Genomic DNA, 17,921 nt, shown 5'->3' on the forward strand with positions numbered 1-17,921 from the left:
ATTATATATGAAACAGATGTAGGTATCCAAAACTTTTTAAAAAATGGTGTGAGATCCATCTTGATTTGCTGTCTGGTGGTACTGTCACTTGGGTACTTGTCATACCTCTCTTAGCCTCCTTGGAGGCAGCAACCATGTCTTAATCACCTTTGTGTGCCCTTTAGTGCCTAACAGTGCCTGGCACATTGTTGGTACTCAGTAGACATCTGATGAATCTAGTTGAACATAAATGGGTAGGCAACCCAGCCTAAAACCCTTTTCAAGTAAAGAAACTGGGTTTAGAGCATGCAAAGAAATGTTTGAAACCCACCTGCTCTGGGCTTTACTCAAGCTGACTGGAGGAGGTTACTTCTCTTACTGCAGCCAGTCTGGTGCATTTCCACTCTCCCTTCTCGGTGGTCAAACCGGCCTGACATTAGTCCTTCCCTCTCTCTCCAGCCCAATATCAAGACGTGTACACCTGGAGAAGCAGTGCTTCAAAAATTTCTCTATCATCATGGTGAAATGGTGAAGCTTCTGAGGTATTAAGCAATCCATCATAACGTTTGTGACCGGTTAACTTTAATTTGTCAAAATAAATCTGCAGTTTTTGCATGTTAGTAATACAGTGCTGGTATTGACAGGAAAAATCATCCATCTGCTTACATAGAAACCTTCGTTTAGGAGCACACCTTAGGAGGGAAATGGATACACAATAAAAGGCAAATGTAGGCCAAGCAGCGAGCCCTAGAGCGTAACAGGCTGGATGTCAGATTTGAGGATGATCTAATACAACTGTTTAGCTGCCAATCTGATAAAGGGGAAGCTCTCAACCAGGTTACAACCAGAAGAGAAAAACAAACTCTCTGCTTTTTTCGTGAGCGGTGGCCTTCTTGCCTTCAACATTTGGTTGAATCAGTTCATCAGCATCAAAACTCAATTCCAGTTCCAAGACAGGAGAATTTCACCACACAACCTACTCGGCCCCTGCTTTCAGTGGCCCACTGCCACCCCCAGCCTGCCAACTCTCTCCCTCCCAGAAGAAGACACGACGTGGGTTTATTATTGCAGACAAGCTTAAGTGAATAAAGAATGCATACAAAATATCATTTTAACTGAAGTCATACAATGAATTCTCACTCCTGTTTATTATACAATGAATTGATAAAGCAATCATTCCTAGTATATATCTTTTTTTTTTTTTTTTAAAGAACTAATACTTTTAGGGTTCTGACGACCACACTCTAGCCTGGGGGTAGGGTCCACACCTGCCCCCACTGAGGACTGCTCCTTGGGCCATTGTGGAGGAAGCCAGGGCCATCTCAATCATGGAGGATTGTGATTGCCAGCCCAGCCAGAGAGAGACGACAGGTCCTAGCGGGCAGAGCCAGAACCCGGTCCTGGGGCTGCATGCCAGGAAACGTTGGCTTCCTCCAAATGTGGCCAAGACCTGCCCAATCCAGACCTCAGCAGGGCCACGCATGGGCCTTCCCTACACGAGTCCTTCCAGTAGTCCACACATAATGCTCTACATATTAAAAACAAACCATTTTGGTACTGTGGATAGGAACAGTTGTAACAAAGTCATAGCTACATATTTTTCTCTACATTTTGTTTATTGAGACAAACTAATTAAAAGGCACAAACATAGGGCATGTTTACATGGACATTATAACAAACATATACATTAAAAGTGTAGGAATGTGTTGCCTTCCTGCTAAACAGAAAGTTCCTAAGCTTTTATATATACAAAAGTTGTACAATTTAATGTCCTAAAGTACAAAAGATCATTTATAAAATTATTTTACACTAAGTACTATTTATTTTACTTTTTTACTACGTAGTTCAACCCCCTCGAACTGTTTTGTATAATGACACACAGATACCTGTCCCTGATGTAGGAAGTCTGCCTCAGATGCAAGGTATTTTGATGCTTGAACTGACACAGTGGGGTATAAATGGAAGTCATCCAGTTTGATAGTCAGTCCTGCAAACATTCTGCAAGATTAACACAACTAATGTCCATTTCTCTTAACTGCAAGATTAAAAAAAGGAAAAAAAACCCAAAACATATTGCAACTGAAAAAATAATCACAGCGCCTTGGTTTTAGTAACTTCTTTTTCAAAACACAATGCTTTAAAAACATGAATGTGTGACATGATGGTGTAAAGAGTATCTGTCTCCCTAGCTTTTGGTTTCTACTTTGTACTATGTACAGAGATAAAACATCCTGCTAAGAAATAAAAAGCACATGTCTTAACGTGCACAATCATTGCTGGATTTCTGCAGGGAGTGCAGACAGCTGTCTCCCTGAAAACCCGACAAAGCTGATACAAGTGTTTTCTCAAAGAACAAAAAGTGATGTCCATATTTACAAAGTTGAACAAATCTGCACAATACTTAAGAAACAGAAGGAGAACTTAAAAAAAAAAGATACACTCTGCTTGTTCTGAAGGGGCATACTACCTAGTTAGTGGTTAGAATAAAAACTGTATACAATTTAATATAAGACATAAACTCTAGTGAGCAACTAACACACCTTTCCCTGTTGAAATATCAACAGGCTCTGATTGGGAGAGAGAGGGGCATATCACATCCCAGTGCCTCCAGCGTCTTCCAATTAAAGCAATATATTTTAACTGTTCCAAAGTACTCCTTGACCCCTGAATAGGAGTCCCATTGGCCTCTGTTTGTTAGGAGTCTGCCTGTCCGCACACTTGACTTCTCCTCTGTCAGCTGCGGCCTTTTCTTACCAAAACACAATGTGTATATTTTGTTTGTTTTTTTAAGTTTTTTAAAAAAGTCAACTACAATGCTATATTCCATCAGGATTAGTATGCTGAGCAATATTTACATCTCCAAATATCAGGTCACAATCCCTATTATATGTTGAAGATAGAATGATAAATTATCATATGCTTTGCATATCAGAGCTGGTATCACCTTTCCCATAGGGAATGCTGCCTGAAATTAACATATTCCCAAAGGTAAAATGCATATTCTCTGAAATGCATTTTATTATGACAATGCATGTATTTACTCATAAAAACAATAAACACAGACAATTTTACACTAGCTCTCAATCCCTGGATTTAGAACTTCAGGTTAAAATCAGCCATCCACCTTGTATATATGGGGAGAAGAGTTCTGCTAGTGTTCAGAATAAAATGATTTCTTGGGATCAAAAACAGTAATGCTGCTTTTTAATTTTGAAATGGGTTTTGCTTTTTCATGATTGGTTTTAATTCCGGCTTTCATCTTGCCAACTACTATCCTGTTTAAGCAATGCTGTCAGCTAAAAGGAATTTCTGATTAAACTAAAGTGGTCCAGTGATAAGTGACATACACACCCTACTTCGAACAATCCCAGCCAAATTGGAGAATAATGCTACTACACTATTATTAACTAATGTAATAAATCTCCCAATTTCATGGTTTACTTTTTGCTTTAATAAACTAAAAGTAAGTTGCTGGTAAATATTTACTTGAACCCATATTTTGATTTTATAATACTGTTTACCAAGGTGGTGATGTAGGCAAAGCTTGGGGTAAGAAAGGCATGCTCTCTACAGGCCTCATTGCTATATTGAGAGGGGCAGCTAACGTCATAGGCGTGGGCAGGTTCATTGGAGACGTGATCGTGACAGGGTGTGCTATATTCACTGGGGCAGTGACGGGGGTGGGGAGGTTGACTGGGGTAGTGAGTGTTAAAGGAGAGGTCATGGACAATGGACTGGTTATAGTCACAGGGTGCCCTATGTTCATTGGGCTGGTTATGTTAACTGCACTTGAAACATTTACTGGACTTCTCATGCTCATTGCAGCTGCCACTGTGACTGGGTTTGACATAGTCCCAGACGACACAGAGGACGTTATATTGAATGGAGTAGTGAGAGTCACAGGTGTCGTAGCAGCCGTGGAGGTTTGGCACAGGTTAGCAGCTTCTAAAATAAGAAGACAAAAGGGCCTTTAGACTCTCAAAACAGTGAACACAATTCAGTTTCTGAATCAACTTCTTTTAATTAAAAAGGACAAACATTTAATAAATTAAATTATAGTTTTCTACCCTGTGGTCAACAGGAAGGGAGGATCCTTCTGAGCACAAGACTGGGGGCCAGGAATCCCAGCACAGGAGCAGATCTCTTCCGATGCTGTGCCTTTCACAAGACTGAGGCAACTGGCTTAGCCTTGGTGCTTTTGGTTTGGAGTTTAGATTTACTTACCTACCTCACAGTGATGCTGGAAGATCAGGTAATTTCTGCAAGGCACTCTGGGGGGCAGAGATATCAAGTAGGGCTAAGTTTTCTCACTACCACTTCCATGTAGTTCCTCTGAATTCTAAAGACTTTCCCGGGAAGAACCAAGCACCCACAGGCCAGGCTGGAAGAGCTTGTTTACACAGAGCTGGGCAGATGGTTACACAGTAACAGATAATCAGAAAAATCTTCTCACAAGGCATACTGTAACTAGCAGAGAGAGGTGTGTGTCCTCGATGCTATGTACTCTAAAGCCTTCTCAGAGGTGAAGCCACATTCTGTTAAGGTTTTAAAACTCCATTAAGTAGGGATGGATAAACAAGCTGTTTTAATATCATCTGTTTATTTCAGTCTTAGAAAAATCATTTTAGTTAAATAATCCTGTTGTTTCTGGTTGTTTCTTAACGTTGTTTAGAATGAACAAGTATCCCTCAGTAGGTTTATGTTCTCCTCCCCGCTCCCGTATCTTCTTCTCTTTCTGAGGCTAACATAATCACCTACTTTATGCCTGGTGTCATTTAACTATATGTATTCCACACACCACCAGCCATACCAAGGGGGACTAGCCAGGCTAGGAGACCCTGCAGTGAGCTGGGGGACCCTGGTCCTTGTTATCAGCAAAGCCTGGGCACTTCTTAAGGAAAACTTCCCTCACAGGTGACACCCCTTACACCACCCCGCAACAAAATTCAGCACCACCTGCTGGTGTGTCAGAAAAGTGCAGTAAGAAGACAGATGGGGGTGCTGGCTGTGACTTGGCTGTCAAAACGGAGAAATGCATTTGAGACTAAAGATGGAGGTCTGCCCGCCGGCCACGCATGGTCAAATCACCTCAGGTGGACCCTTGAGTCAATGAGCAGCCCTTCCTTGATGAGCATGATGTAACCTTGGCATTGCTCCATACTCTGTATCAGGGATTCCCAAACCTGGCTGATGATCAAAATCATTTACCTAGGGAGGTTTTTTTGAAAAAAACTGCTTCCCAGGAAATTCAATTGTGAGATTTAGATGGAACCTGGATATCTATCTATCTAAAAAGCTGCTGAGATGATGATCTCATTGTCATCCAGGTTTGGAAACTTATATTACCTTATTTAAGCCCAATATTTAAAAGGGACATGCTGATTCAAGTTCAGGTTTTCAGGTCAGGAGTCTCTTCTCCCCCCAGACGTGACATTTACTAACATGAACACAGAAGTTTCTAACATCAGTGGTCGTTTCCAAAGAGATTCATGCAACAAATGGGAATACAATAGCATTTTGTTTCACGCAGATCAGAAGATGAGCTAAACAACTGAGTCTTATTGTGCAAGCACACTGAAATACAATACCAAACAGAAGAGTGCAGAAGAAAAGAATGAGGGAGAAAACCGACTCACTTTTGAGGTGATGGTAGCATGCTAAAAATATTCTCCTCCTGTTTTCACCAAATAAGCTTTCACTTACTTGGTGGGTGTGCCATCTCCCCACCTCCCCTTCATTTTCTTTTTAATCTAACCCTATCCCTTTCTGTAACTTAAACACTTTTACTTCTTCTCTGAGCAAAGCATCCTTCGTATTTCAACCTTCGCTTTCAACCCACTATGCAATTATCACGGCACATACACACATATAAATTTTTCTCCCCTACCCACCATTCTCCATCCCTTCTCTTTATCACAAAATATTTAATCAAAATAATGACAAATATTCATTTGGAAGATAGGAATAAGCAGCATCTGAGGCAAAGTGGAAAGCCTATCTGAACTGCTGCATTCTTTCCTCCAGTGCCAGTAGATATATGGAAAAGCTATTCCTTTTATCTTTTTCCAAGTACAGAATGTTTAGAAGGGATCTGAGGAAGGGAATAGCTGCACTACATGAACGCAAAGGATGGAAGAAACTACACAGCAAAGGAATTACAGCACAGCCTACATGCAGGGGATTCCTTATGAATTTAAAATAAAACAGTAAGACATGACAAGGGTGGGGAAGGCAAAACGGAATTTAGGAATCTGTCCTGTGGCTGATGATACATTGACAAAATGATTTAACTGAAATGGCTGCACAGTAGTCCAGAAGCCAAAGCTACAACTACTAAGTTAAAAAACTGTGCTGAAAACCGATACTCCAACCGCTTCTTTATAAGATATATATGAGAGAAAAGCAAACCATGCCCAGTTTTAGTAACAATTAAAGTCACTAACAACTGAAGTACATACATGTTAAGCTAATGCCAGCCCCAGTGACAGACTGAATTAGATTAAGGGTGAGACCGAGAAAAAAGACATCAGTGTTATAGAGTCTGAAATATGTAATAAATAATACAATTCAGAAAGAACACTAAAGAGCAGAAAATAACACAGTTGTAAGAAAATGAACTTATGTACACATAAGGATATTTCATCTACCTTTAAGAGTGGGACTATTTTAAAAACACAAAAAGGAGCCTTTAATGCATGAAGGTTGACATAAAAATGAACATAAAAAGGAACTCTGAGCGTACACAGCAAAGGACCAAATTTGGCTACAAATGTGTAACAGAATTAAGTCACAAGAAAGAACCTGACAAGAAGTACTAAGAATTTTTATTTCCTAGTAAAAAAAACTTACTTGGAAGCTTGGAAGCTTTGTTGCTAATAACTTTACCAGGTATCTCCTAGCATACAGTATCTCCTTAAAGTGTTTCCATAAAGCCGAATTCTCTAAGCTGTGGCTGTTTTACTTTGTTACTTGGCATACTAGATGAAAACACTAGCCACGCTGTGAGCACTGGATGCCTCATCTTACCTTTCTTTCTTGCTTTGACAGCTTCTTCCCACAGTCTCAGTGTCTCTACCTGCTTCCCTGGCCAGCTCGTCACATGCTGCTGCTGCTGCTGCTGCTGCTGCTTCTGGCTGCTGGTCTCTTCACTCATGCACGCTGCTCCAAAGACAAAGACAGAAACGCTATTATTTACCTGGAAAAAGTGTGGCTATTTTTTCAAAATCTGAACTTAGATACTTTGACTCCTCATGCCTCTATGATCTTTATCATTTGACCTGATAGTTTTTTACTATAGTACATCTCTTGTGCTGCTGTGTCTCTACTGGTCAAAACAGATAAATTTTAAAACTCCAGAGAGCTAGGGAAAACCAACATAAAAGAATTCTTTGCTACATTAAAAAGCAAGTATCTTTTAGAATGGAACTTGGGTAATATTAGCATGGAATAATTAATGCTCATCAAAATATGTAACATAGTTAGTTACCTGACCACAACGATGTACATTAAAAGTAAATTTCTGTAAAGTTAACAAAGTTTGACGTGCTAGATGATAAACCCAATGTACTTACAAAGAAGCAAAAACGAATGAGATTGAAACACATTAACCATTCTTTCCCATTCACTTTTGGCCACCTATTCTGAGAATCTGATGTTTCTGCTGCATGAAGTACATATATAATAGAATACAGAATTAGGAAAACACTTTCTTCTGATGGTTAGGGAGATCTTAGAAAAAAGCCTGGGTAAATGCAAGTATTGAATTTTATCCACAAGTCCCTGGAATATTCTATCTTTTCAACTCTGAATTTAAGGTAAGCAAAGCATTTAAACGTTCAAATGGGTACGCTATCCCTTTTCTCTATAGATTTGGGTTTGAGAAGTAAAATTATGTAACACTGCTTTTATCTTTAGGTTATGAAGGACATGTTATTAATACTATCAGGAGTTAGGGGGCACTCGTGCCTGAGAATCTTCCTTACATTAAATAACATCAGTTAAAATTGCCTGGCATAAGATGCAGCTTCCTAGTATGGCTTCTGCTGCCACGATCCTAACACACTAAAGCTTTTTATTCAAACCCCATAGAAGAAGGGACACACTGAAAAATAGCTGCAGGGAAATTGTGCTCTTCTAACTTGGACGTTATTAGTAGACAGTACAGGATTAAAAGCAAAATAAGTGGAGAGTTTATCATTGTTGCCTGTATACATGTACGTAAAGTGTATTTCCAACACTAATATACACCGTCCATTGACGCGTGTTTGCATACTTTAGCAACAGGAGGAAACAAGTAAGGTGAACATTAATATAGTCCTGAGAACACAGGTGAAAATATCTTCAATATATTATAAAAAAAAAAAATCTAGATTCCATCAATCTGAAACGCAAAAGAAATACAATTTGGGCTTCCCTGGTGGCGCACTGGTTGAGAGTCCGCCTGCTGACGCAGGGGACATGGGTTCGTGCCCCCGTCCAGGAAAGTCCCACATGCCGCGGAGCGGCTGGGCCCTTGAGCCATGGCCGCTGAGCCTGTGCGTCTGGAGCCTGTGCTCCGCAACGGGAGAGGCCACGACAGTGAGAGGCCCGCGTACTGCAAGAAAAAAAAAAAAAAAAGAAATACAATTTGAAGTGTCACCTACTTTTACTGATGCCTTGTTTACATGTATTACAGTTGATACTTTGGCTCTGCCCGTGTGTCTTTAAGTGGCTGGTGATGTATGCTGCGCTCAGGAGCTTCCCACAGATGTTACAGGATACCTTGCCTTCGTGGCGTACCATGTGTGTCCGCAGTCTGTCTTTGGTGGCAAAGGCAGCAGTGCACGTCTGCATGAGGGAGGAAAACTTTTTTTAAATATAGACTATCCTGTTCTACTCATTTTAAAGTACGTTATATTCTAGGTATTACCCTACTCATGTCAGCAAGCAGACTGAGTTAGCTGAATTTTAACTGCATGTGTTACCTAGAATTGTACTCACGATAAAACACCTGGTGAATTTTAGACTCTTACATTTTGAGGGGAAGAAAAAAATATCAACAGAGTAGTGAAAGATGTGAGCTGTAGAGTCAGTTAAACCCGGATTTAAATCCAGCTCCCTGACTCACTAAACAATGTAATACTCAGCAAGTTAGCTAACCTATCTGAATTTATTTCATCTGTAAAATGAAAATAATACCTACCTCACAAAATTACTGGTGGATTAAGAGCCTGGCCCAAAGCCTCATGACAGGTAATCACTCAATGACACTAGCTTCCTTCCTCCAATTGGATTTTTCTTAGAATTCGAATCACTTACTTAATAAAATCAGTCATTAACAAAATTTAACTGAAAGGAGCACAAAAAGACTTCCAGCAAAAAACCAGAATTACTGACGCCTAACACGGTCATTTCATTTAGCAAGATTCTTAACCTCTTCATTACCACAACTTATGTCATTAGAGAATGCTCCAATTTGGCGATAGCAGACAAAAATCCAGTAAGTGGTAACATTTGGGAGAAAATTCATATTTTCTTAGATTATGGTTAAAACAACCTCAATCATCAACCCAGAAGTTAATTTAAAACACTTCATTCATTTATTCTTTTCAAATAAACGACCTTTGCAAGACAATAAATTTTTTTTCTTATAACAATAAATACTGTTGCCCAAGGAAAATGAAATGTAGCTTAACAAAAACAACATTTACATTTTTAAATGGTCTTGCCTCACAGAAATAGAAGCTGTCATTTATATTTTATAAAACCAGAATTCAAATGGACCACATTTACTCAAGTCAGTGATTTTACGACTATTCAAGAAAGGTGAGATTTGACTGGCTCAGACCTTCTGGATAATGTGCATTAAGTGCTACACTAAGGATAAGTCATTTTAACTCTTACTTGGCATTTGAAGGGTCTTTCTGTTGAATGGACATGTTTTACGTGACAGCTTAAGTGGTCAGGCCTGTGAAAGAGAGAGTTTCAACAGAAGATGTAATGGAACACACATAGAGAAATGCTACTTACTGTGATGTTTACATGCTTGGCAGACACGGGTGGGGGACATTTTAAAGAAAGACAGCAGAATTACCAACTCCCCCACCCCCCAGTGCAAGCCTCCTTACCTCTCTTACCATAAACAAAAGTCTTAGTCCTTTATACCTGTTAATTTTCTTTCCTAGTCAACATCAAATCATATTAGGTCTTGATTCTTTACAATTACAAAATACCCAAAGTTTAGTCCTAACACTTGCCAGAGACAACTGCTACTACATTAACTTTAAAAGCCTTTAAAAATGAAAATTAGTGAAATGTTAGTAACCACAGAAAAATGGAAAAAAACGTTCTCTTAAAAGTTTTAAGAGATTCCAAGGTCATCCCAACTTCCAGGATATGTTTCTTTGGTTTGTGCAGTGAATCTCATGTCCAGCCACCCAAATGAATTGAAAACTGATGGTTTCGCAGTGATAAGAAGTACTGATGTGCCGAAAGAAGGCCTGAGTCCACCAAGGCACTTCTTAAATGAAATAGTAAGTTAATCACTATGTCACCACTTGTCAGCCACACCAAACTGGAATTAGACCTGGAGGTGTAATACTTTATCTGTCACCAATCTCCTCTAATAACACAGGCCTGCAAATATCTATTCTCACATAAACCTTCTAGATCACGCAGAGATCGTACTGATACCATAATGAAAAAAAAAGCAAAGCAAAATGCAGTACCTCGAGAAGCCTTTCCCACAAACACTGCAAGTATAGGGTTTGGTGATGCCTCCTTCGTGAGACCTCACGTGGTAAGTCATCCGGTCCTTCCTCTTGAAGCGCTGATTACAAATAGGACACTCGAAGGGCTTTTCGTCCGAATGGGAGAGCTTGTGCCGATTGAGGTGGTACACATCTCGGAAGGCCTTCCCACACATCTCACAAGCATGGTTCTTCTTGACAGGCTTACTGGGTTTCTTGACAGACTGCGTCACGGGCATAGCTGTGGTGCTGGCACTGCTGCTGGGGTTGGTGCCCGAGGAAGATGTAGTGACTGTTGACAAGATGCCTGCAATGGTTGAGACCAACGAAGTTCGGCTGCTGTCCCCAGCGATGGTGGAGATAAGGGGAACCACCGTGGTGGGGGTTTTCTTTGGCCGGGACACCAACTTGATGCCTGTGTGGCAGGACTCGTGGCGCCTCAGGTGATAGCTGTCCCTGAAAGCTTTACTGCAGTAAGTGCACACAAAGGAAGTTTTGGGTTTTTCTTTTTTAATCCCAATGGCATCCTTTAATGTTTCTGGAGCAGCCTGAGGTTTCTGAGTTATTGGTATTGGAAGCAATGGTTTCTGATCAGGGGGCTCCACAGCAGAGCTCAGGAGGGGCAGCAAGCTGTTCTGTGCTGCCTGCTGTTGGTGATGGGAGGCTTCGTGGGCCTAAAACCAAACATTTACACTTCAGAAATTCAGCCTCTCACAATGACCTTCAAAATTCAACATGCTTCAGACAATAGAGACCAGAAGAAACAATCAAGGAGCCTGTAAGCTACTCTCTGCAGCAGAGATCCAGCAACCACCTAGCTACTCTCAGAGCTCCCAATACAAAGCATTAAAATCACTGCACAGACACAAAACTTTTGCGAGTAAGTTGCTGACAGTGATCTTGCTTTCAAACAGCTGACTAAACTACACACCACCCTGGTTCATAAGGGACATACCAGCTGATGAAATGAGTCTGCATTAGTCTGTCAGTGCTGAGACCAAGTTTAAATAACTTGTCAAAAAAATTACACTCCAGACTTAACTATTTAACAGTACCTTACTGCAGTAAACCACAAGCCACACACTCACACATACACATATAGACATGTAATCATCTACTTGTCTATTTTACCTAGGAAAATAGATGTCTCTCCCCTTCCATCACAAACTCTCAGTGACCGAGGAAAGAGGCTGTTGCTAAGTAATACAAGGAATCTAGGTCTCTGAATACATATGCTAGTGGTTAAGTTTACTTTTAAAGTTTCCACTTAACTCTACTAAAAGATTTGGTTGAAATGGAATCTGCTATTAATCATCCTGGAAGGCATCTGTGAAGGCAGCCCCCATCAAACACCTGTCAATTGTTTCTCAGTTCATTTAATCTTACACTAGAAGTCTGCATCCTTTAGCAACACTAGCTGTTCAAACCCTAAACTCAGACTAATAAGAAAGAACAAACTATAAATAATTTAAATTCCTTTCATTTTCATCTTCTTCTAGCAGTGGTAGGGCGAGTTAAAGTATTGGACATTTGCTGTTATAAAGTGCTTTTCCACTCCAAAACTGGGAGCTGGACAATGTTTGGAAATTTTCTTTAGCTGCACTGAAACCAAAATTTCATTGTGGGTCAGGTTCTTGGTATTTATGAGTAGTTACTCACTTGGTTTTGATTCTTCCAAAATTCTCCATACCTCTATACTGATTAACATTTAGGAAATGATGGGAAAAAATTCCTGAAATAGTTCTTCCTAATATGCTGTATTTGATCAACATTATTTTTGAAACTCTGGACAGTGAGCTCGAGCCCCTATGCTTGAGTTTTGTCATCCTAAAAGGATACATGCACTCAGAGGTAAGAGTTCCAAATATTTTAAGCATACAGTGTCCTAGGAAGGGCCCATCCCATCATCTCAGACACTCTAGACACTTATTTACCCTTTTCACTCTAAATCTAAGTTCTACATTACACTCCATTAAGTAAAAAAATATGGAGACACACAGACACACTCACACAGAGCTCCTCTCCTGACGAATAAGAACACCTACCACACACAGCTCCATGTTTACTTGATAGCAGCACAACAGCTAAGCCTAGAACCAGACTTCCCTAAATCATCAGGAGGTGTCATATCCAGAGTTAACCACTTTCAATTTAACTATTTTGACTGAATCTTCCTTTGAGTCCTGGAAGTACTCATAGAAATTGTGTGCTTACTTATGAGTATCTTTCTGGACTTAGTGCTCACACTGAGTCCACTTTTAATTTAATTTATGGAGCTCCTGTAATTGTCAGGGTCTACCCAAGTGACTTTAGTAAAAACTTTATAGAATTTGGACTCTAATCTTACCCCCTTTCCAACCTGGCTGTAGGATGCCCAAGCTTCCGTACAGTATACAAACGGTTAATAGCTGAAGATAGCTCAAGATATACAATTTCAAAGGCTAACAGATCAGATAATAGGGAAAGCAAATCTTCTGGACAAAGTTCAGACTTATAGTGTTCAGAGGCATTTTTCAATTCTAAACAACCATTAGTTCGATGGAGTACTAAAAGCACTTACTGCCATTTTACCAATTCAGATGTCTGTGGCAACATAAAGTATTTTTACAGCATTGCTGAAGCTCACTCTCACAGGAGGGTCACACCAGGTCCCTGCTTCTCGGGTGAAATGCTGTAGAATGCCTCGCCCACTACGGGAATCACTCTCTGAGGATTCCTAGGATCCCCACACTTCTATATGAAGCCTTCTAAGAGGGGAACTGGGTTTCCCCAACTTGTTCTCTGAGGGAGAGACAGAGTAAAATAACAACCATGGCCTGCCTTCCGTTAAGTGATTTTTAAAAATATATAACTTCTGGGTAGACTTTTATTTGACTAGCATCATCAAACCAAAGTTTTAATTTTATCTCCCATCTCTTTCAACTGCAAGGCTTTTTTAACCCTGCCCAAGCTTTCCTCTTCTGGGGCTGGCAAAAAAAAACAAAACAGAAATGTTATTTCATCACCCAGGGTGGTAGGATATGGCACCATGAAATCTCCAGTGCCAGAGGGTAAAAGATTTTGTTCTGAAGGAAACTGGCATCAGTGAGTCATATCTTGAATGTCCTATTAGGAGAATCATTCATCAAACACTTTTAACAGATATGGGTTTCACTTTCCACCAGGTTATTTGGAAAGCAAGCAGGTATTAAATTGTTTTAAAATATAAATTCAACAGGATGCTCCAGGAAACAAATGAGAGAGTTTAACTCTCCATTTCCCCAGTGAAAATTACTTAAAACTGGAACTGAGTAAGTCTATTCATACCTTTCCAGAGAAAAGACTGAAATATTCTCTTTACCCATTCAACTGTCCTCGGCTCTAAATTATAAGTTTTCCAACAATTTTCACTGCACACATTGCCAAGCCCAGGATCAAATATTAGCTTTCACACTTCTCCATCAGGTGGAAAAAAAGATTTTAATAGCTGAAAAAAATTAAATAATATAAAATCTAATTAAAAAGTTGATCATTAAATGCTTGGCATTTGCTTTCCCCAGGAAAAGAATAATAAAAGTATTCCAAAAGATTTTTCAACTAGTTTTCCAAAAATTAGTTACGGGGTTTTCCTTTACATAAAGAACTCTCGTTTTTTTCCAATCTCCATTGAGAGCACGTTTAATATGGTAAATCTAAATCATTCCTCATGTGAAAAATCACTGCAGTGGCCCATTAATCCCATATTTTAAAATGACCATTTGAAAGCTTTTTCTAGAGAGGGCATTTGCCACCTTTACACCAACCTGGATGCAAGCTAGTTATGTATCATTTTTTTCCAATGCATTTTTAAGTTGACTTATCACATTATCAAGCTCATCAAAGCACTTGTTAAAACAATACAAGATCACAATAAGGGCCAAGTTAGTGAATTCCGTAGTTTTGGGTATGTTCAATTTTAAGAAGCCCGAATATATTTCAATTACTTAAAAATCAAATTACTCACATTCGAAAGAATATGTCTTAAAACAATAAACCATCTCTACACAGTAGGCACTGTTTGAATTATCCAGTTCCTTATATTAACTCCACTGGGATGGGTCCAGTGGCTGGGAGGATTTTTTTTGAAAATTCTGCATCCGTTCCTGGTTAGTTCCAAAAGGTCTCAAGCGCCCAAGCTACGCATTTGGGATTTCACGAAGTTATTCAAAGAAGGAAAATAACTCAGAGAGGCGGGAAGAACGCACTTAAAGTGACGAGCTTCCTAACCTCCAGTTCCTAAGTTTCCCCGTGAGCTCATTACTACTGCCCATTAAGTGCTTCGTTTTCAAACAGAAACGAAGCGGGGAAAAAATAAGTTCTAGGTCTTCCAAATAGGGGTCCCCACCTCAGATGGGCGGGCAAGAAGGTTGCCAACGCATCGGCTACAGTCACCTTCAAGTTTCTTGCAAAAAGTGAAGACCAACACCCCACGAATGACTCATCTGGGGGCTCTGTAAGCGGACTTTGTTTGCTCTCTCCACTGGCCGTCTCCCCCACTTGGTTGGAGGAAACGCTAAAGGTGGGACGAGAGAGAAACGCGCCCCAGCAGAAGGTGGGGCCTCCCGGAGTGCCGGGCCCCCGCCCCCCCCAACCCCCGGCCGGGGGATTCCCCGGGCTGAATGGGACGGCGGTAGAGCTGGACAGAGGGAGAGGGTGTCAGCTGCCAAGGCTCGGCACTGGCTTGGGAATGAAAACACGTAAATCCAACGAAAAAGTTTGGGGAGGGGATACACGTTTACAGCACCCCCCAACTGGGTAAACATGAGGGGGGCGGCGGGAAGGGGGAGTGGCGGGGAGCCCAAGGATACCCGCTATTCGCGGGGACTCGAGCGGGGGGGCTTGTCAGAAAGTCAACATATACACACAAAAAGAAGACAGGGAGGTGAAAAGAACGGAGAGCGAGCGAAAAGATGGATGAAGTGGGGGGGAAGTGAGCAGGACCCGGGGACCCCCCTCACCCCACGGTGCGGGCCCGGGCCCGGCGCGCCGTGGCCGAGCGGACCGCGCTATCCAGCGGCCCGGCGCCCTCCTTTCTCTGGGCCGCGGCTGGTGACAGCGACCGGCCTCCTCCCTTCCCCTTCAGGGCGGGAGGGAAGGGTGTGTGTGTGTGTGTGCGCGTGTGTGTTTGTGTGCTGGGGGGGGACCGGGGGTCACCCCGAGGCCTGCTCTCTTCCCCGCACCCCGTGAGGCCGCCTCCTTTCACCTCAGCAGCCCCGCTCCGCCGAGGCGGGCGGGCGGAAAAACAAAGGGGGATTAAGGCCGGGCCGGAGAGCGGAGCCGGGAGGGAGGGGAGGAGGAGCGCCCGCCCGCCCGCCAGCCCCGGGCCCGGCCCCCCTGTCCCCCCCGTGTCCCCCCCGGGGGGGGCCCCCCGTACCTGGAACAGGAACGCGGTCCAGTTGGCCTCCATGGCTGCAGCGGCCGACCCCCCTCCTCCCCACTCCCCCCCGCTCGGGGAGCCTCCTCAGGCGGAGGAGGCGACAACAAAGCGGCGGCGGCGGCGGCGGCAGCGGCAGCGGCGGCTCCTCAACATGGCAGCGCCGAGCGCGGCCACTTCCGGTAACCTCCGGGACGCACCACCGCCGCGGCGAGCGCGGGCGGGGGGGGAGCCCCGACCCGGCCGCCGCCGCCCCCAGTGGCCCGGACCCCTCCCGGGCGTCCCCGCGGCCCGCTCGCCGCCTCGGAGCTCAGCCAGTGCCTGCGGGCGGTGGGGTCAGGGCCCCCGCGGGGGGGCTGGGGTGGGGCCGGGGGCGGGGATGGGGCGCGGCGTCCCCCCCCGCGGGGGTGTGTGGTGCTGCGGTCCGTGGCTCAGGCAGCTGGAACAGGGGGAGCTCAGGAGAGAAGATGGAGGACGCCAGGGTCTGGCGCTGGCTCGCTGGGCACGGCCGGGCCAGCTCCCGTGACTCAAACCCGGTGCCCGACAGCATCGCGTCCCTCTCAGGCCCTCAGCAGAAGGCACAGGCCACGGTGGCCCCCGGGCTCTTCAGTTCCTTTCGCGCAGCACAGCCCCTACCTCCAAACTGGGGGAAGCCCCTTCGACTTGCAGTGTCTTTCCCCTCTGGTATTTCATTCCAGCGAAACCTTCCGCACTCTTGCTGGATACGCATCTACCTCTGAGTGGCCTTCCAACTCAAGCAGGGAATCCCACTGGGGTGCAGCCTCAGATCCTCCCTGTGCGGAGGGAAACACTTCCCACGCGTAGAGGTGTCATTACTGGGTTATTCTTGGGTGAAGGGCTGAGCTTCCCCATCCTCTTCTTAACTCCAGATATGATGTGAAATTCTATCGAACACCCCCCTCTCCCGCCAACAAAAATATTTTTTTTTAATTAAAGAGAAAGTACAGACAAAAAATTGTTTTAGTGCTTTAGTACAGTCTACTTCCTCACCCCCCAAAACAAGAATCGAACTTCTGGTTGGACAGCGCCAGTTGTCACTGAGGTGACCCCAGCCTCTGTTTGCAGTTCCAAGTCTTCCGTGTAGGCGTCACTGCTACTGGAACTTTGTACGATGATGCCCTGAACATTTTCTATCAAAGACAAGCTGTTATTAAACAAGTGCCTCCAGTCCAAGAAGTCTCCTGTGGCGGGAAATGAGGAGGCAGCCTCTATCAGTGATATTTTTGTAAACTCTGGCTTTAAAAAATTCCACAGATGGTCACATTATTTCAAGACTTCAACCTCTTTCATAACCGACTGTCTCTTATCTCATTCCCTCCATTTATTCCTCTTAAATCACATTCTAATCAAGGTCACCATCTCCAACTTCCCCCATACATACACAATAAAAAATAATATGGTTGAAGAATTCTATTGGTAAAAGAAACTGAAGAGGTATAGTAATTTGACAGTCTGTGTTTCCTTTCCATCGACTACACATATATACCTCCTTCCCACACTTTCCTTCCCTCAGTCACCAGAATGAAGGGGCTGGCAAACGTTGGTCTGGTTCCTTTTAGAGTTGATTCCCTACTGGACACTGCCTGGAGGCCTTGGGAACGAATGAGAAGTTCTGCAGTTTGGATCAGTGGCAGAAGCAGGTAACACATCAGGGAACCAGTCAGCCTAAGACAGGAGGGGACAGAAAATGATGAATAGTTTCTGATTACATTCCTCAGCTAAACTGCTACAGTGGCCCCTATGTCTCCTATAAATGTCCATTAGTCTCTTTTGGAAAGAAATAAAATGGTTCAGGAAGCCTA

At 43.0% G+C, this 17,921-nt stretch overlaps 1 protein-coding gene across 9 annotated transcripts; it reads right to left on the reverse strand.

Moving 5' to 3' along the window:
• Positions 1-544: 544 nt before the first annotated feature.
• On the reverse strand, positions 545-16,631 carry VEZF1 (vascular endothelial zinc finger 1). Of its 9 annotated transcripts, none has more exons than XM_079906052.1 (8): positions 16,099-16,631; positions 14,047-14,172; positions 13,267-13,487; positions 10,686-11,380; positions 9,862-9,925; positions 8,622-8,823; positions 7,006-7,140; positions 545-3,924 (listed from the first exon to the last, which is right to left on the reverse strand). In XM_079906052.1, exons 3-8 carry the CDS (start codon positions 13,270-13,272, stop codon positions 3,497-3,499), a joined length of 1,530 nt encoding a protein of 509 aa, XP_079762178.1. In that variant the 5' UTR covers positions 13,273-13,487; positions 14,047-14,172; positions 16,099-16,631; the 3' UTR covers positions 545-3,496. The 9 variants fall into 9 exon arrangements, with proteins under 9 accessions (XP_079762178.1, XP_079762176.1, XP_079762175.1 ...); XM_079906050.1 differs by having other exon boundaries at positions 14,013-14,172; XM_079906049.1 differs by having other exon boundaries at positions 13,267-14,172.
• Positions 16,632-17,921: the final 1,290 nt, after the last annotated feature.

This window comes from Stenella coeruleoalba (assembly GCF_951394435.1).
Source record: "Stenella coeruleoalba genome assembly, chromosome: 19".
Lineage (NCBI taxonomy): Eukaryota > Metazoa > Chordata > Mammalia > Artiodactyla > Delphinidae > Stenella > Stenella coeruleoalba.